The sequence below is a fragment of the Lissotriton helveticus genome, chromosome 9 (assembly GCF_964261635.1).
Source record: "Lissotriton helveticus chromosome 9, aLisHel1.1, whole genome shotgun sequence".
Lineage (NCBI taxonomy): Eukaryota > Metazoa > Chordata > Amphibia > Caudata > Salamandridae > Lissotriton > Lissotriton helveticus.
The window spans coordinates 1,077,195,494-1,077,216,201 of NC_136070.1; the positions used below are offsets into that span (position 1 = coordinate 1,077,195,494).

Here is a 20,708-nt window from a genome sequence, read left to right on the forward strand (position 1 = left end):
CATTTTACAGCTAGCCATATGCTCCAGATCTACTTAGCTCATCCTCTGTAATGCACTTCCTAAAATCAGTAGTTGCTGGCATGGCTCGCGAGTGGGGGGGGTCGTGCGAGGGGGTCATAATTAAAAAAAGATTTAAAACCTACCTTTCCGCCGGGTCCTGCGTCTTCTCTGCTCCTGCTCTCCTGCCTCCGACTGGAACAGGAATCAGGCAGCCAGGCTCCCTCCCATATCCAATCACAACACTGCAAGGCAGTGTTGTGATTGGTCTGGAGCACTGTGACACGGCGCTGGGCCAGGGGCTAGAGGAATGGGCCTGCTTTCCATGTAGGCTGCAATGCAGCCTGAATGGAGTAGGGCAAAATGTTCAAGACTGGTTTAGGCGGCTCAAGAGGGCAGACCAAACAGCCTTTGTGCACTCAGGAGTGGGCAAACCACTTCTCCCCTGCCCTGCTCGGAGAGCAGGCAAGCCCCGTCCACCCACCCGTCCGTCCGCAAAGGAAACATAAAATGGTAATAATTAACAGTTATTACCATTTTATGTTTTGGCTTCTCCCACTGCGAGAAAGCCGTGGGGCGACGCTCATTCGTCATAGCGGAGAAGCCGCCCCTGCCTAAAAGTAGAAGTAGTAATAGCTGAATTGTCGACATCGACTAATGTCTAATCTGTATGTTAATGTCACAATAAAAGTGTGACCCTGCATGGCTGGCAGTCTTGGTTCAGGAGTACCAAACTGATATAGAAAACAAAGCCATCCAACCATGAATAAGTGGGTGACCCAAAGTCCACTCTATGTATATTGGAAACAATAGGTCTTCCTGTAGACAGCTTGAGATGTTAGTGGCTGAGACCTAATTAGCCTCACAATGTGCCATTGATTAAAACGTTAGCATAAAGCTCAGTTCACATGGCTTCTATGAGGTGTCTAAATCACAGACCATGCCAACTTTTGCCAGCAGTGACCAAAAGGGTTTGTGTGGTACACTAATAAATGCTAATTGTTGCATTTTAATAGAAAATGTCTCACTTTTTTACTCCAAAATTTAATCTTTTGAAATTCCTAATATTAGCATATGTTATAACTCAAAGAACCCTCCTTGGACTGAAACAGGAGTACCTTTTTATGAACAACATTGCAAATTCCAAGATTTAGAATTTGACAATTTTACGTGTCCATCCATCTAAATATTTCTTCTCATTCAGTTCATAATGTTGATAAGATAAGAAAGTGTGTTGTTTCACTCTACATTTCACTGTTTCATTTTTCAGTTAAGATGAAAGCATAATTAGGATAAGATTCATCTCCTTGACTCTCATTTGGATTTGGAATCATGGCCAGATTTGGTTGGATTTCCCGCAATCATGCTTACTCTGCCTTAATTTAACATAACACAGCATAATGTTTCATAAGTTGTATTTGTGAAGTACACATTCACTCATTTTGGCATCGTGAATAACAGATGTTTATTGTCACCCAACTCAATGATACAGATTTCATCGACTTCAGAATGATGAAAGGCTGGGTTTGACTTGCTGGGATTCATACTGGTCATTACATACAGTAAGGGTGCACGGTCCCTGTTTGTACCAGGGCACACCTTAAAGTACGTCAGCAGAGTGCAAATAAGTACAGTTCGCCCTAGTACTGATATTGCACTGTCCTAGGGCACCTATGAACTTGTTACCTTGCGAGCAACTCTTTAGTGAAAGGTGGATCAGCTCATTAAAGCTGCTGGTCCACCTTTCACAGTGCATGTGGCACTCAGCCTGCACTTTCAAGAAGGGACAGAGATAACGCTGCAGGCAGATTCAGTGAATGACTGCACCTTTCTGCATGGAGATTTCTGGGGATGTCCATGGGAACCCCCTTGTCTCTCATATATGGGCGGGCTCTGGAGGGCGCACTGACTGCCCACCAACTTTTTGTGGAGCACAGTCATTGCGTCTCCTGATGGCCTCTTTGTCTCTGAGCAGAACCTAAGCATTCCTGCATTTGCATAGGACCTCACATTCATGCAAATTACCAAACGCCCCTTTAGAATAGTTCCAGCACAATACCTGCACAAGTATTGCAGCCCCTTCTGCAAAAACTGAAATGAACATGTCCATTGCTCTCCACAAAGGCATTCTATATAATACGGGCCCAGGAGGTGAAACACAGATTCCTGGAGTGGATACATTAGTCCAGTTAGCCACCAGCCACTTTAGTTTTGTATTTGGAATATGTTTATCGTTTGCTGTTCTTTGCTTATCAAATTTTGTTGTCTCCCTTAGTCGCTGGGGACTGGTACTAGGATTGCAGCTGGCCAGGTCTTGTAGCCCATATGATTGCTTTCTGACTAGCTTCAATTTTCGTAACAATTGAAACCAGTGTGGTGGTATTTGGGCCTTCTTTATATTTAAGTGACTAACACTCTAAATTTAACAAAACTGGAAGCAGTAATGAGGCTAGCTGGATCACTTCTCTCTGAGATTGTTTTATACTTGACGGTCATCAGACTTGTTTTTGGACAGGTATTCCTGCTGTGCTGCTACTGACATATGCCAGCATTGTTAATGGATAGTATCAAATATGGCTCAGTCTATTGTAACCCTATATGTCTCATGCTCCTATTTAGATCTCTGATGAATTTAGAACCATCAGCAGAAAGTTGTACGACAAGCCAAACACAATAGAAGAACTAACTGAACTTCGTGAGTGGATGAAACAAGTGCCTGAACAGCTTGTTTCTCTTCAGGTAAGTATATTACACTATTATATAGAAGTTCATTTGGATATCTGTGTTACATGCTCTTCTAACAACCTCATTTTCTATTACAGGAACAGATAGCAAAGGTCCTTGTTGAGTATGACATCACTGATGAGTTTTTTTATAGTCTCTCTCAAGAAGAGTTTACCATAAAGTAAGTACTATTCTTTCCCACGGCAGCCCTTCTATTCTCTGACTTCCCTTTTTATCCACATTCATTTAGTTATGTCACTTTATCATCTTAGTAATCTTTATCCATGTTTCCCTTATCATGGGATCTTCACTGATAGTCATAAATTCTAAATACCAGCTTGTACAGGTTCCTGGATCACTTTTAGAGATTTACACCTACTTTTCACATTCATACCTACATTTGCCATTCAACAGGCTACATTAAGCATACTGCACTTTATTTTAAAGAAGCACATTCAATTAAAAGATTCTCTAGTGTGGAATTAGACTTCTGATCCATCAACCTGTGATCCCTTTTAAGGGAAAAACAAGATAAAATAAATTCTGATGGATACTTCTTACCTCAGATTTCTCACTGTTTGAATTCCCTGAGGTGATGGTCTGTATTTATAAACTCTTCCAGAAATGTTCCCAAATGGCAATATGTGGCGCCACCAGTCTCTGCAACGGCTTTGTTTCACCCCCAGAAGTGACGGCTTGGAACCATATATAGCTGCAACTCCTTTGCATTCACTTCAGTTCACATTTGTCCGCACCCGTAGACATGGATCAGGAGCTTTGCTACCAAACTTTGTTAGTGCTTTACCGATCTCTAAACTGATTTTTTTCAGCAGAAGACTGTGTACTAGGGATGCGCCCCACCGAAAATGTCAGGTTTAAAGTTATGCTGTACCTGCAGGAAGCAGATGTCATTCATGGACCCACACAAGTCTTTCTTTGGTGTCTTGATCCAAACATAATTCAAAGACATGCAATAAATGCTTCCTGATGCCTCTGAAGTCTGATGCCTCTGAAGTCCATCAGGAAACGGGAGATGTTTCTTTATATTGCCAAGCATAAAAAGGTTGTGGGTTTGGTCCCTCTCCAGGGCATGGGCCCATTCCCATTCCAAGTCCCGATCCAAATCTCCATCTTCAAGTAAGTCCAAGGACAAGTCCTGATATAAACACAACAAGTCCAGACAGAAGGCCTTTCCCATCACTCCCACTTCATGGAGGGAGTCAGATAGTCAACACTCTAAGGTCCCAGCTCCAATCAGATCATCATTCTGCAGTTGGAGCCGATGAAGTAGATTGGTCTTCATAAGGCTATTCTGCAAATCTTCCCTATGATTCCAGACCCCTCTGTAGCATCTTTGAGGCCCACAGATCCACTTGGGCCCTCAGTCGAACTCTTGCCTACAGGCACTTCCCTGGCATCAGCTGACCCTGCTTGGCTTCAGTCTGGCCTTGCGCTGGAGCCAGTCCCTATGGTGACGGTCCCAGCTTCAAAGAAGTCGGTGCCGGATCTAATCAAGACCCTGATCTCGGAGCAGAGATCGGCTAAATCCAGACCAATGTGTCACTACAAAATCACCAAGACTCAGTCAGTAGTGCTTGAGCATCATCTGGCAGTCCCTTCCTCAGTGTTGGTATCTTTTGTGCCCCCGTGGCTGTATCAGGCTCTGACTCAGAAGTACATGTGATTTACTCATGGAGATAATGTAGCAGAGACTGACAACTTGCTCCCACACTATCCCATAAAGGACTTTATCAAGATCTCCAGGATGCAAGTAGTTTTGACAATTTATCTGAAACTCAATTGTATTCCTGAATGGGATCCCCTACTGACAAAAGTGCTTCCTTTTCTGTGGTTGTACTCAGGATAGCAGAGGTTCAGACGTTACAATGGTCTAATGTTGAAACTAGGGCTAATACACTAGCTGAGATTTTACAACCGGTCTCTTCCCCTTTGCAATCTTTACTTCCTATCAGTAATCCCTAAGAGATGCCCAGGTTGTGACCTGAACCAGTGCTGCTCCATAGCGAGGCACAACAGACCTGCTCCGGGTGACCCACCCTTTTTGGCACAGAAGGTGATGTGACGTTGGTCATACACCTCTGACGGCTCAACAGACTTAAAGCTGTCTGAGATTTTGCCATTGGTTCCTAGCTCTATATAGAGTGGGCAAACAAATGGCAAGTTTTCACTGCCCATCACCACCAGGTAAAACTTTGTTTTATATAGCGCTGGCCGGACCCGGGGGTATCGGAGCGCTTTACAACAGTGTTTCCAAGAGTTATATAGTAGAGCAGTCTTATGCAGAAAGGTTCGGAAGTCAAAGAGTGCAGTGCATTCTTGAGGTAGTACTTGAGTCCTGAGGAAGCCTCGTTGTATGCATTATTGAGGTAGTACGTGAGTCCTGAGGCAACCTCATTTTATGCACAATTGTCTTGGAGTGAGCTGAGGTGGATCTTTGTGATACAAAGTCAAAGAGTAACGGAGTCAGGGTTAGCGTAGAGAGGCTATCCATTTGGGAGGGAGGGGTTGAGGAAGAGGGCGTTTAGGTGTTTTTTTAATTTTGTGAAGGACGGGATAGTTCTGATATCTGCTGGGATGGAGTTCCAGATTTTGGGCGCGTTTCCAGTGAAGGACCTAGCAGCGTTTTTTTGTTTGCGTGTTTTCATAGGGATGAGAAGAAGGGTGTTGGAACTCCGGAGGTTTCTTGTCTGACGGGCACTCTTGAGTTTGGCGGCCAGATAGTCTGGTTTTCCTGTGTGTAGGGCTTTGTGCGTGAGGCAAGCAGTTCTGAAATGATCACACTCTTCAACTGGGAGATATTTTAGTTCTCTTAGTGCTGGTGAAATATGATCGTATTTCCTGATTCCAGTGACCATTCTGGCTGCTGCGTTGAGGGTTGTTTTGAGGGGAGCCAGGTGGGATTTTGTGGTGCCAGTTAAGGTTGCATTGACTTAGTCGAGTCTGGATAGCACCAGTGGTTGGGTGGCTTGTTTGAGGTCCTTGGTAGGGATGAATGGTTTAATTTTGTTGAGAAGCTTCAGGTTGAAGAAGGCACTCTTTGCAGAGTTTTTAATGTGGTTGGTCATGTCAAATTTTGGGTCTAAGGTGATTCCTAGTGATTTTACGGAGTTAGCCAGAGTGAGATTACTGTTGAGAGCATCCATAGCTTTAAGCCATTCTGCAATTTGAGGGTTTTCTTCTTTGTTGGAGATAAGGAGGTTCTCTGTTTTGTCTTGATTGAGTTTTAGGTTGAGTTTGGGACAGCCAATGTTGAACTTCTTGTAGTGTCATTTAGTCTTTGGATGTCGTCTAGGGAGTAGGTTTGTAGATAGACCTGGGTGTCATCAGCATAAAGGTGGAAGGGAATGTTAGCATTTTTAAGTATGGTGGTGAGGGGTTCCATGTATATGTTGAATAGTTGTGGTGAGAGCACTGAACCTTGGGGTACACCCCTGGTGACGGGGTGAAGGTCAGAGGTAAAGTTTTTGATTTTTATCCTTTGGAAACCGTTATGGAAGAAGGAGGAGAACCAGCGTAGGACCACCTCTTCGGCGCCTACCCTGGTCTTATCTTCCCTCCCCACGTCTCTCACTGCTGATATACCCAGCAGGTCCCACTTGTCCAACCCCTGTCTCTCAGGCTACTATGGAGTTGGGATTCCCACAACTGTGTCACCTGCGTGATTTTATTTTTCCACCCCATCTCCCCCAGCGTCACGTTCCAAGTCTGGATTGTGAGCACAGTAGATCCCACCAGCTGTAGTTTTTTATGTGTGGTATATAGGGCCCGAAGGTACCCGCTGAAACCCAGATTTAGCCGGGCCATGCGGTATGCTGGTTAAGTCTTTGGCATGTAGGCCCATTGATTAACCACCATTAATTGCGCTGCACGGTGGTAGTTTAAAGTGTCAGGGAGAGCTATCTCCCGTCATAACATCCCTTAGTGAGATTATTGAGAGCTATTCTTGGAGCCCCCTTTCCCACAGCAGCTTTCTTATCTCTTCCTGTATGGATTTAAAATAGTCATCTGGCACTGGGAAGGGAGTATTCTGGAGGACGTAGCGAAAGCGTGGCAGTACCATCATTTTGAAAAGGGTCGCCCTTCCCAACAAGAAGAGAGGAAGTGCCCTCCAATGGTGCACATCTTCCTTCAAGCAGGACAAAGAGGGGGTGTAGATTTCTAGCCATAAAGAGTTCACGGTTGGCTGTGACAAAGATCACCAGGTATTGGAACCAGTCTGTCACCACCGGTGCTTCACAGTCTCTTGGCATTCTTGGTGCCTGCCCGTGTAGAATGAGGGTCACTGATTTTGACCAATTGATCATGTATCCGGAGTACCTTCTGTATGTAGCGAAGACATTTAGGATTCTGGCAATCAGGGATATTGGCGAAGCCAAATACAGGAGGATATCATCGGCATACAATGATATCCTATCTTACCGGGTCCTCCGATCATCAAAGGCCACGTGCCCCCAGATCCAGACCGCAAGAGACTCAAGAGCCAATGCAAATAATGGTGGGGACATGGGAGAGGCCCTGTCTGGTCCCTCGATGGAGCTTGAACATTCGAGAGCCGAATCCATGCTAGAATCCTCGGTCCTACCCCGGTGTAGTACTTTCTTGCGTGAAAAGCTTACTGACTGACTATGGTGGTAAATGCACTTGCTTTACACCCTCCTGAATAAGCTGTAGCTCTTCTCCACAGCTACCCCTTGAGAGCTTTGGTTTTCAGGGACCTAAACACTATAACTAAGGGTTGCCTGGACTCAGTGTACAGTGCTTTACCACAGGAGGACACTATATACTGAGCCAGCCTCCTACAGTGCCCTTGATGGCCATGACATACTTTTGTGCAGCTACCATCTTGGCCATCCTAGGAAAATATGATCATCATATATGTTGTCTGATATAGTGTCATATATAGACCTGCTACAAAAGGACAAGACATAGAAGATCAGTGCAATTCTTAGAAAGGGCCAATGGGCTTCTGCAGCTACTATTGACTCAGCCAGAGCTATAACTAACATCAGCTTCCAACAGCTGCCTGGAGTGGTAGTGTTCTCTCCTCAATTATGACTTCAAGCCACTCCTTTCAGACTAGAAATTTAAAAGTTGCACTTCAGAAATGCCAATTGATTTTGATGTGCCATTCCAGAAGAACACTGATTAAGACCTCCAGCATATAATATTAGTTACAGATGCTGCCCAGTTGCTTGGGGTACTCCAGAAACGATGCCTACATTCCTTTTAAAATGCTCGCAGAAGAAGTCGAATGCAGTGTCATGGAAGATATCAGGCCTTTCACTACAAACTCTATGGGTTACTGGAATCCCCACCCTAGAGTCAATATTAAAAGGGCCTGCAGTAACAACCGTACAGTGTGCCACTGGCAGAGATGTACACCAATCAATCAATCAATCATGCCATTTGTATAGCGCACTACTCACCCGGGAGGGTCTCAAGGCGCTTGGGGGGAGGGGTATGCTACTGCTCGAACAGCCAGGTCTTGAGTTGTTTCCTGAAGGCGAGATGGTCCTGGGTCAGCCAAAGGTGGATGGGGAGGGAGTTCCAAGTCTTGGCAGCCAGGTAAGAGAAAGATCTTCCTCCGGCGGTGGCTCTTCGGATGCGTGGTACGGCTGCGAGGGCGAGGCTGGTGGACCGTAGCTGGCGGGTGGGCGTGTAGAAGGTCAGGCGGTCGTTGAGGTACTTGGGGCCCAGGTCGTGGAGAGACTTGTGTGCGTGGGTGAGGAGCCGGAACATGATCCTCTTGTCGACGGGGAGCCAGTGCAGGTTCCTCAGGTGGCTGGAGATGTGGCTGCGTCGGGGGACATCCAGGATGAGTCGGGCGGAGGCGTTCTGGATGCGCTGGAGTCTTTTCTGTAGCTTGGCTGTGGTTCCGGCGTAGAGGGCGTTTCCGTAGTCCAGTCGGCTGGTGACGAGTGCCTGGGTGACAGTCTTCCTGGTCTCGGTCGGGATCCAGCGGAAGATCTTGCGAAGCATACGCAGGGTGTTGAAGCACGATGAGGAGACGGCGTTGACTTGTCTGGTCATCGAGAGGGAGGGGTCCAGGATGAAGCCCAGGTTGCGTGCGTGGTCGGTTGGCTTGGGTGCGGTGCCCAGGGCTGGGGGCCACCAGGAGTCGTCCCAGGCGGAGGGCGAAGATCCCAGGATGAGGACTTCCGTCTTGTCCGAGTTCAGTTTCAGGCGGCTGTCCTTCATCCACTCGGCGACGTCTTTCATCCCTTCGTGCAGGCAGGTTCTGGCGGTGTCGGGGTCTCTGGTGAGGGAGAGGATCAGCTGGGTGTCGTCGGCGTAAGAGATGATGTTGAGGTTGTGCTGGCGTGCGATGGCTGCAAGAGGTTTCATGTAGATGTTGAAGAGGGTGGGGCTCAGTGAAGATCCTTGCGGGACGCCGCAGATGACTTCGGTGGCCTCGGAGCGAAACGGGGGGAGGCGGACTCTTTGCGTTCTTCCGGCGAGGAACGAGATGATCCACTCCAGTGCCTTCTCTTGGATACCGATGTTGCTGAGGCGCTGGACTAGGGTGCGGTGGCAGACCGCGTCGAACGCAGCGGAGAGGTCCAGGAGGATGAGGGCCACTGTTTCCCCCTTGTCGAGCAGGGTCCGGATGTCGTCGGTGGCTGCGATGAGGGCGGTCTCGGTGCTGTGGTTGGCTCTGAAGCCGGACTGCGAGTGGTCGAGGGATCCGTTCGTCTCGAGGAAGGCGGTCAGCTGTCTGTTGACGATCTTCTCGATGACTTTAGCAGGAAAAGGGAGAAGCGAGATGGGGCGGAAGTTTTTGAGATCGGTGGGGTCCGCTGTACGTTTCTTCAGGAGGGCGCTGATCTCGGCGTGCTTCCAGCTCTCCGGGAAGGTGGCGGTGTTGAAGGAGGCGTTGATGATGTTCCGGAGTTGGGGTGCGATGGTGGAGTCGGCCTTGTTGAAGACGTGGTGTGGGCAGGGGTCGGTCGGTGATCCGGAGTGGATGGTTTTCATCGTGCGGGCTGTGTCTTCGGTGGTCACCGTGGTCCAGGTGCGAAGGGTGGCGGTGGGGGGCGTTGGTTCGACGGTTGGGTGCGTGGGTGGGGCGCCGAAGCTGTTGTGGATGTCAGCGATCTTGCGGTGGAAGAACAAGGCGAGGGAGTCGCAGAGGTCTTGTGACGGAGTGATGTCGTTGGTGCCGGTGCTGGGGTTGGAGAACTCCTTGACAATAGTGAAGAGCTCTTTGCTGTCGTGGGCGTTGTTGTCCAGTCGTTCCTTCAGGGATTTCTTCTTGGTGGTGCGGATGAGCTGGTGGTGCTTGCGGGTAGCGTGTTTGAGGGCGGTCATGTTGTCGGTGGTCCGGTCGAGGAGCCAGGCTTTCTCGAGGGTGCGGCAGGTCTTCTTGGAGTCCTTGAGGTCGTCGGTGAACCAGGATGCCTTCTTGCTTCTGGGTCTGCTGGGAGGGTTCTTTAGTGGCGCGAGGTCGTCGGCGCAGGCGGTCAGCCACTGTGTGAAGCTGCGGGCTGCTTCGTTGGGGTCCGTTGTGTTGGCGGGTGGGCTCTGGCTGAGGGAGGTGGTGAGCTGGTCTGCGGTGATCTTGCTCCAATTCCTGTGAGGTACCTGTTGCGGGTGGTGGTGGGTCGTGGATCTTTTGAAGCTGAAGTGGACGCAGCTGTGGTCGGTCCAGTGGAGTCCGGTGGCGTGGCTGAAGGTGATGTACTTGCTGGAAGAGAAGACGGGATCAAGCGTGTGGCCGGCGTAGTTGGTGGGGGTGTTGACCAGTTGCTTGAGTCCGAGGTTGGCGAGGTTTTCCAGCAGGGCGGTGGTGTTGCGGTCCTTGTTGTTCTCCAGGTGGAAGTTGAGGTCCCCGAGGAGGATGTAGTCGGTGGAGGGGAGGGCGTGCGGGCTGATGAAGTCTGTGATGTCTTCGCTGAATTGTGTGCGTGGTCCCGGGGGTCTGTAGACGAGGGTGCCTCTGAGGGTCGTCTTAGGGTCGGTGTGAATCTGGAAGTGGAGATGTTCGGCTGCGGCGAAGGAGTCGTTGGCGTCGGTCGTGATGCGGATGGTGTTCCTGTGGACGATGGCGATGCCACCTCCGGTCTGGTTGATGCGGTCCCTCCTGATGATCTTGTACACGTCCGGGATGGCGATGGCGATGTCGGGTGCAGAGGAGGCGTTCATCCAGGTTTCCGTGAGGAAGGCGACGTCCGGTGATGTAGCGTCGAGGAGGTTCCAGAGTTCCACGGCGTGTCTGTGGACGGAGCGGGTGTTGATCAGGATGCACTTGAGGTGGTTGCTACTGGTGTTTGTCTTGGCGGGTGCGGGGCAGGTTCGGAGGCAGGTGAACTTGCAGGTGCAGCAGGTGAAGGGTCCGTGGGTGCGTCTCGCGGTTGCTCGGCAGCAGGCGTGGGTCCGGCCGGCATTGAGTGCGTTGAGAGTGGCGGCGTCGTAGGTCAGTCGGGTCGTCTTGCCTCGGCGGGGAGGGCCAGGGGTCCTGGCGCTGGGCGCGGGCCAGGCGCGGACGGGCGCAGACGGGCTTACCTTTGGCGCACCTTCGGCGCTCCGTCGGTGCTCCCGCTGCGCGGTCGCTCTGGGGGCGTCATAAGTAAGGAGCCGGGAGGGAGGAGCAGCTGGGTGGCGGGAACGGGGCGGCGAATGGAATCACAGGGGGGCGGGGCCGCAGGGAGGCAGCTGTGGGAAATTCTAAGAAGCAGCGGGCAGCGGGAAATTCCCAGGAGCAGCGGAAAATTCCCAGGAGCAGCGGGAAATTCCCAGGAGCAGCGGGCAGCGAGCGAAGGAATCTGCAGGCAGGAGGCGGCAAAGGCAGGCAGGAGCGGCAGCAGTGAGTGGGTCGACCAAGCCCTGTGGAGGGCTGAGCGGTCACCAAGCTTGGTATGAAGGAGGGAAACAGTCAAAATCCTAAGACTCCAAATGCTGTCGCTGACTTCTCCTTATGCAAAAGAAACAATTGATGGACGGAATGCTGGACAATGCAAGCCTTCACCCCCAGTCACAAGGATCTGGGTTAAATCCATCATTCTTTCGCTCACCACACCACCCCAGTTTGGACCCAGCCATATGGAAATCAGTCTTGAACCTGTTCCTTGTGGGAACAGTCCAGCCCGACCTGTCAAGCCAGGTCCTCCCTGGACCGGAAACAAGCATCCTGGGACCGGTCCTCAGCCAGGCTAGCTTGAATCCAGTGGTGTAGTGAGCACGGGACCCACGTCTGGGCATACCCATCCCACTTAGGGCGACATATGACTTCTCCTTGGCACTGAATAACTATTTTACTGTTCCTCAGGCCACTGCACTGCGGGAACAGAGAGCATCAGCTTTCTGGAGTAGTGGCTGTGAATCACACCAGACAAATCGGTTCTGTAACTGATCTCACAGGTGCAAACTCTGAAGTTTATTCAGCATCCCTTACAAGCTCCATCGCCCAGGCACAAAAGCCAGTGATTTGTTTTGCTGAAATCCTCATTATGATACAAAAAAGGGCTATAACACCCATTCCCAAGAATCAACACTACGCAGCTTTCTATCCCAGATTCTCCAGCATTCGATCTTTAATGGATTAACGTGGTTGAATCATTTCCCATCAATGAGGTGGGGGGCTTTCGTTACATAAAACAGCTATACACACTGTCATGAGAACCCGCACGGACCAGGCACTAGATTTCCTTGCTGCGTTCATTATGGAATTCAAGACTTTGGAGTGAATGGAGGCATTTGAGTAATTAAGTGGAGTTAAAAAAGAGGAGTAATATTGAGACCCGTCTAGGACAGTACATCGTTTAAAAGAGGCATGAGTCCCCAAGATAAAAACTGTGATGTCATCTAGTAGAGAACATAATGATCGTAGCATGGAAACCCAGTGCCCGGTCTGAGCGGGTTCTCATGACAGTGTTTTTAAATGAAAATAGCGATACAAAAGGGGATGATGGACGGAGCATTTGAACAAATCAAACACTCACCCCCAGTCAACTGATCTGGGTTTAATCCATCACCATTCTTTAGTTCACTCAGCCACCCCAGTTCAGACATGGCTATATGCAAATCAGTCTGACCCTGTGCCTCATGGGAACAGTACAGCCTGAACTGCCAAGCCATGTCTTCTCTGGACCGGAAACAAGCATCCTGGGACCGGTTTCGGATTCATAATCCTCATCAGCCAGGCTATCTTGAATCCAGTGGCCAAGTGAACAAGGGACTCACGTCTGAGCATACCCTGCCACACTTAGGGCGAACAAAGCGATACAAAAGGGGATGATGGACGGAGCATTTGAACAAATCAAACACTCACCCCCAGTCAACTGATCTGGGTTTAATCCATCACCATTCTTTAGTTCACTCAGCCACCCCAGTTCAGACATGGCTATATGCAAATCAGTCTGACCCTGTGCCTCATGGGAACAGTACAGCCCAAACTGCCAAGCCATGTCTTCTCTGGACCGGAAACAAGCATCCTGGGACCGGTTTCGGATTCATAATCCTCATCAGCCAGGCTATCTTGAATCCAGTGGCCAAGTGAACAAGGGACTCACGTCTGAGCATACCCTGCCACACTTAGGGCGAACAAAGCGATACAAAAGGGGATGATGGACGGAGCATTTGAACAAATCAAACACTCACCCCCAGTCAACTGATCTGGGTTTAATCCATCACCATTCTTTAGTTCGCTCAGCCACCCCAGTTCAGACATGGCTATATGCAAATCAGTCTGACCCTGTGCCTCATGGGAACAGTACAGCCCGAACTGCCAAGCCATGTCTTCTCTGGACCGGAAACAAGCATCCTGGGACCGGTTTCGGATTCATAATCCTCATCAGCCAGGCTATCTTGAATCCAGTGGCCAAGTGAACAAGGGACTCACGTCTGAGCATACCCTGCCACACTTAGGGCGAACAAAGCGATACAAAAGGCGATGATGGACGGAGCATTTGAACAAATCAAACACTCACCCCCAGTCAACTGATCTGGGTTTATTCCATCACCATTCTTTAGTTCACTCAGCCACCCCAGTTCAGACATGGCTATATGCAAATCAGTCTGACCCTGTGCCTCATGGGAACAGTACAGCCCGAACTGCCAAGCCATGTCTTCTCTGGACCGGAAACAAGCATCCTGGGACCGGTTTCGGATTCATAATCCTCATCAGCCAGGCTATCTTGAATCCAGTGGCCAAGTGAACAAGGGACTCACGTCTGAGCATACCCTGCCACACTTAGGGCGAACAAAGCGATACAAAAGGGGATGATGGACGGAGCATTTGAACAAATCAAACACTCACCCCCAGTCAACTGATCTGGGTTTAATCCATCACCATTCTTTAGTTCACTCAGCCACCCCAGTTCAGACATGGCTATATGCAAATCAGTCTGACCCTGTGCCTCATGGGAACAGTACAGCCCGAACTGCCAAGCCATGTCTTCTCTGGACCGGAAACAAGCATCCTGGGACCGGTTTCGGATTCATAATCCTCATCAGCCAGGCTATCTTGAATCCAGTGGCCAAGTGAACAAGGGACTCACGTCTGAGCATACCCTGCCACGCTAAGGGCGAACAAAGCGATACAAAAGGGGATGATGGACGGAGCATTTGAACAAATCAAACACTCACCCCCAGTCAACTGATCTGGGTTTAATCCATCACCATTCTTTAGTTCACTCAGCCACCCCAGTTCAGACATGGCTATATGCAAATCAGTCTGACCCTGTGCCTCATGGGAACAGTACAGCCCAAACTGCCAAGCCATGTCTTCTCTGGACCGGAAACAAGCATCCTGGGACCGGTTTCGGATTCATAATCCTCATCAGCCAGGCTATCTTGAATCCAGTGGCCAAGTGAACAAGGGACTCACGTCTGAGCATACCCTGCCACACTTAGGGCGAACAAAGCGATACAAAAGGGGATGATGGACGGAGCATTTGAACAAATCAAACACTCACCCCCAGTCAACTGATCTGGGTTTAATCCATCACCATTCTTTAGTTCACTCAGCCACCCCAGTTCAGACATGGCTATATGCAAATCAGTCTGACCCTGTGCCTCATGGGAACAGTACAGCCCGAACTGCCAAGCCATGTCTTCTCTGGACCGGAAACAAGCATCCTGGGACCGGTTTCGGATTCATACTCCTCATCAGCCAGGCTATCTTGAATCCAGTGGCCAAGTGAACAAGGGACTCACGTCTGAGCATTCCCATGCCACACTCAGGGCGAACTAAGCGATGCAAAAGGGGATGATGGACGGAGCATTTGAACAAATCAAACACTCACCCCCAGTCAACTGATCTGGGTTTATTCCATCACCATTCTTTAGTTCACTCAGCCACCCCAGTTCAGACATGGCTATATGCAAATCAGTCTGACCCCTGCCTCATGGGAACAGTACAGCCCGAACTGCCAAGCCATGTCTTCTCTGGATCGGAAACAAGCATCCTGGGACCGGTTTCGGATTCATAATCCTCATCAGCCAGGCTATCTTGAATCCAGTGGCCAAGTGAACAAGGGACTCACGTCTGAGCATACCCTGCCACACTTAGGGTGAACAAAGCGATACAAAAGGGGATGATGGACGGAGCATTTGAACAAATCAAACACTCACCCCCAGTCAACTGATCTGGGTTTAATCCATCACCATTCTTTAGTTCACTCAGCCACCCCAGTTCAGACATGGCTATATGCAAATCAGTCTGACCCTGTGCCTCATGGGAACAGTACAGCCCGAACTGCCAAGCGATGTCTTCTCTGGACCGGAAACAAGCATCCTGGGACCGGTTTCGGATTCATAATCCTCATCAGCCAGGCTATCTTGAATCCAATGGCCAAGTGAACAAGGGACTCACGTCTGAGCATACCCTGCCACACTTAGGGCGAACAAAGCGATACAAAAGGGGATGATGGACAGAGCATTTGAACAAATCAAACACTCACCCCCAGTCAACTGATCTGGGTTTAATCCATCACAATTCTTTAGTTCACTCAGCCACCCCAGTTCAGACATGGCTATATGCAAATCAGTCTGACCCTGTGCCTCATGGGAACAGTACAGCCCGAACTGCCAAACCATGTCTTCTCTGGACCGGAAACAAGCATCCTGGGACCGGTTTCGGATTCATAATCCTCATCAGCCAGGCTATCTTGAATCCAGTGGCCAAGTGAACAAGGGACTCACGTCTGAGCATACCCTGCCACACTTAGGGTGAACAAAGCGATACAAAAGGGGATGATGGACGGAGCATTTGAACAAATCAAACACTCACCCCCAGTCAACTGATCTGGGTTTAATCCATCACCATTCTTTAGTTCACTCAGCCACCCCAGTTCAGACATGGCTATATGCAAATCAGTCTGACCCTGTGCCTCATGGGAACAGTACAGCCCGAACTGCCAAGCCATGTCTTCTCTGGACCGGAAACAAGCATCCTGGGACCGGATTCGGATTCATAATCCTCATCAGCCAGGCTATCTTGAATCCAGTGGCCAAGTGAACAAGTGACTCACGTCTGAGCATACCCTGCCACACTTAGGGCGAACAAAGCGATACAAAAGGGGATGATGGATGGAGCATTTGAACAAATCAAACACTCACCCCCAGTCAACTGATCTGGGTTTAATCCATCACCATTCTTTAGTTCACTCAGCCACCCCAGTTCAGACATGGCTATATGCAAATCAGTCTGACCCTGTGCCTCATGGGAACAGTACAGCCCGAACTGCCAAGCCATGTCTTCTCTGGACCGGAAACAAGCATCCTGGGACCGGTTTCGGATTCATAATCCTCATCAGCCAGGCTATCTTGAATCCAGTGGCCAAGTGAACAAGGGACTCACGTCTGAGCATACCCTGCCACACTTAGGGCGAACAAAGCGATACAAAAGGGGATGATGGACGGAGCATTTGAACAAATCAAACACTCACCCCCAGTCAACTGATCTGGGTTTAATCCATCACCATTCTTTAGTTCACTCAGCCACCCCAGTTCAGACATGGCTATATGCAAATCAGTCTGACCCTGTGCCTCATGGGAACAGTACAGCCCGAACTGCCAAGCCATGTCTTCTCTGGACCGGAAACAAGCATCCTGGGACCGGTTTCGGATTCATAATCCTCATCAGCCAGGCTATCTTGAATCCAGTGGCCAAGTGAACAAGGGACTCACGTCTGAGCATACCCTGCCACGCTTAGGGCGAACAAAGCGATACAAAAGGGGATGATGGACGGAGCATTTGAACAAATCAAACACTCACCCCCAGTCAACTGATCTGGGTTTAATCCATCACCATTCTTTAGTTCACTCAGCCACCCCAGTTCAGACATGGCTATATGCAAATCAGTCTGACCCTGTGCCTCATGGGAACAGTACAGCCCAAACTGCCAAGCCATGTCTTCTCTGGACCGGAAACAAGCATCCTGGGACCGGTTTCGGATTCATAATCCTCATCAGCCAGGCTATCTTGAATCCAGTGGCCAAGTGAACAAGGGACTCACGTCTGAGCATACCCTGCCACACTTAGGGCGAACAAAGCGATACAAAAGGGGATGATGGACGGAGCATTTGAACAAATCAAACACTCACCCCCAGTCAACTGATCTGGGTTTAATCCATCACCATTCTTTAGTTCACTCAGCCACCCCAGTTCAGACATGGCTATATGCAAATCAGTCTGACCCTGTGCCTCATGGGAACAGTACAGCCCGAACTGCCAAGCCATGTCTTCTCTGGACCGGAAACAAGCATCCTGGGACCGGTTTCGGATTCATACTCCTCATCAGCCAGGCTATCTTGAATCCAGTGGCCAAGTGAACAAGGGACTCACGTCTGAGCATTCCCATGCCACACTCAGGGCGAACTAAGCGATGCAAAAGGGGATGATGGACGGAGCATTTGAACAAATCAAACACTCACCCCCAGTCAACTGATCTGGGTTTATTCCATCACCATTCTTTAGTTCACTCAGCCACCCCAGTTCAGACATGGCTATATGCAAATCAGTCTGACCCCTGCCTCATGGGAACAGTACAGCCCGAACTGCCAAGCCATGTCTTCTCTGGATCGGAAACAAGCATCCTGGGACCGGTTTCGGATTCATAATCCTCATCAGCCAGGCTATCTTGAATCCAGTGGCCAAGTGAACAAGGGACTCACGTCTGAGCATACCCTGCCACACTTAGGGTGAACAAAGCGATACAAAAGGGGATGATGGACGGAGCATTTGAACAAATCAAACACTCACCCCCAGTCAAGTGATCTGGGTTTAATCCATCACCATTCTTTAGTTCACTCAGCCACCCCAGTTCAGACATGGCTATATGCAAATCAGTCTGACCCTGTGCCTCATGGGAACAGTACAGCCCGAACTGCCAAGCCATGTCTTCTCTGGACCGGAAACAAGCATCCTGGGACCGGTTTCGGATTCATAATCCTCATCAGCCAGGCTATCTTGAATCCAATGGCCAAGTGAACAAGGGACTCACGTCTGAGCATACCCTGCCACACTTAGGGCGAACAAAGCGATACAAAAGGGGATGATGGACAGAGCATTTGAACAAATCAAACACTCACCCCCAGTCAACTGATCTGGGTTTAATCCATCACCATTCTTTAGTTCACTCAGCCACCCCAGTTCAGACATGGCTATATGCAAATCAGTCTGACCCTGTGCCTCATGGGAACAGTACAGCCCGAACTGCCAAACCATGTCTTCTCTGGACCGGAAACAAGCATCCTGGGACCGGTTTCGGATTCATAATCCTCATCAGCCAGGCTATCTTGAATCCAGTGGCCAAGTGAACAAGGGACTCACGTCTGAGCATACCCTGCCACACTTAGGGTGAACAAAGCGATACAAAAGGGGATGATGGACGGAGCATTTGAACAAATCAAACACTCACCCCCAGTCAACTGATCTGGGTTTAATCCATCACCATTCTTTAGTTCACTCAGCCACCCCAGTTCAGACATGGCTATATGCAAATCAGTCTGACCCTGTGCCTCATGGGAACAGTACAGCCCGAACTGCCAAGCCATGTCTTCTCAGGACCGGAAACAAGCATCCTGGGACCGGATTCGGATTCATAATCCTCATCAGCCAGGCTATCTTGAATCCAGTGGCCAAGTGAACAAGTGACTCACGTCTGAGCATACCCTGCCACACTTAGGGCGAACAAAGCGATACAAAAGGGGATGATGGATGGAGCATTTGAACAAATCAAACACTCACCCCCAGTCAACTGATCTGGGTTTAATCCATCACCATTCTTTAGTTCACTCAGCCACCCCAGTTCAGACATGGCTATATGCAAATCAGTCTGACCCTGTGCCTCATGGGAACAGTACAGCCCGAACTGCCAAGCCATGTCTTCTCTGGACCGGAAACAAGCATCCTGGGACCGGTTTCGGATTCATAAACCTCATCAGCCAGGCTATCTTGAATCCAGTGGCCAAGTGAACAAGGGACTCACGTCTGAGCATACCCTGCCACACTTAGGGCGAACAAAGCGATACAAAAGGGGATGATGGACGGAGCATTTGAACAAATCAAACACTCACCCCCAGTCAACTGATCTGGGTTTAATCCATCACCATTCTTTAGTTCACTCAGCCACCCCAGTTCAGACATGGCTATATGCAAATCAGTCTGACCCTGTGCCTCATGGGAACAGTACAGCCCGAACTGCCAAGCCATGTCTTCTCTGGACCGGAAACAAGCATCCTGGGACCGGTTTCGGATTCATAATCCTCATCAGCCAGGCTATCTTGAATCCAGTGGCCAAGTGAACAAGGGACTCACGTCTGAGCATACCCTGCCACACTTAGGGCGAACAAAGCGATACAAAAGGGGATGATGGACGGAGCATTTGAACAAATCAAACACTCACCCCAGTCAACTGATCTGGGTTTAATCCATCACCATTCTTTAGTTCACTCAGCCACCCCAGTTCAGACATGGCTATATGCAAATCAGTCTGACCCTGTGCCTCATGGGAACAGTACAGCCCGAACTGCCAAGCCATGTCTTCTCTGGACCGGAAACAAGCATCCTGGGACCGGTTTCGGATTCATAATCCTCATCAGCCAGGCTATCTTGAATCCAGTGGCCAAGTGAACAAGGGACTCACGTCTGAGCATACCCTGCCACGCTTAGGGCGAACAAAGCGATACAAAAGGGGATGATGGACGGAGCATTTGAACAAATCAAACACTCACCCCCAGTCAACTGATCTGGGTTTAATCCATCACCATTCTTTAGTTCACTCAGCCACCCCAGTTCAGACATGGCTATATGCAAATCAGTCTGACCCTGTGCCTCATGGGAACAGTACAGCCCAAACTGCCAAGCCATGTCTTCTCTGGACCGGAAACAAGCATCCTGGGACCGGTTTCGGATTCATAATCCTCATCAGCCAGGCTTTCTTGAATCCAGTGGCCAAGTGAACAAGGGACTCACGTCTGAGCATACCCTGCCACACTTAGGGCGAACAAAGCGATACAAAAGGGGATGATGGACGGAGCATTTGAACAAATCAAACACTCACCCCCAGTCAACTGATCTGGGTTTAATCCATCACCATTCTTTAGTTCACTCAGCCACCCCAGTTCAGACATGGCTATATACAAATCAGTCTGACCCTGTGCCTCATGGGAACAGTACAGCCCGAACTGCCAAGCCATGTCTTCTCTGGACCGGAAACAAGCATCCTGGGACCGGTTTCGGATTCATAATCCTCATCAGCCAGGCTATCTTGAATCCAGTGGCCAAGTGAACAAGGGACTCACGTCTGAGCATACCCTGCCACGCTTAGGGCGAACAAAGCGATAAAAAAGGGGATGATGGACGGAGCATTTGAACAAATCAAACACTCACCCCCAGTCAACTGATCTGGGTTTAATCCATCACCATTCTTTAGTTCACTCAGCCACCCCAGTTCAGACATGGCTATATGCAAATCAGTCTGACTCTGTGCCTCATGGGAACAGTACAGCCCGAACTGCCAAGC

The 20,708-nt window shown here is 49.6% G+C and overlaps 1 protein-coding gene across 2 annotated transcripts in view; it reads left to right on the forward strand.

The window, feature by feature from the left end:
* Nucleotides 1-20,708, forward strand: part of DNAH1 (dynein axonemal heavy chain 1) — a 1,443,760-nt gene that overhangs the window by 258,102 nt on the left and 1,164,950 nt on the right. For both annotated transcript variants that reach the window (XM_078661462.1, XM_078661463.1), the window contains exons 16-17: nt 2,617-2,736; nt 2,820-2,902. In XM_078661462.1, coding sequence (XP_078517588.1) covers nt 2,617-2,736; nt 2,820-2,902 — 203 coding nt within the window. The remainder of the gene's footprint in view (nt 1-2,616; nt 2,737-2,819; nt 2,903-20,708) is intronic.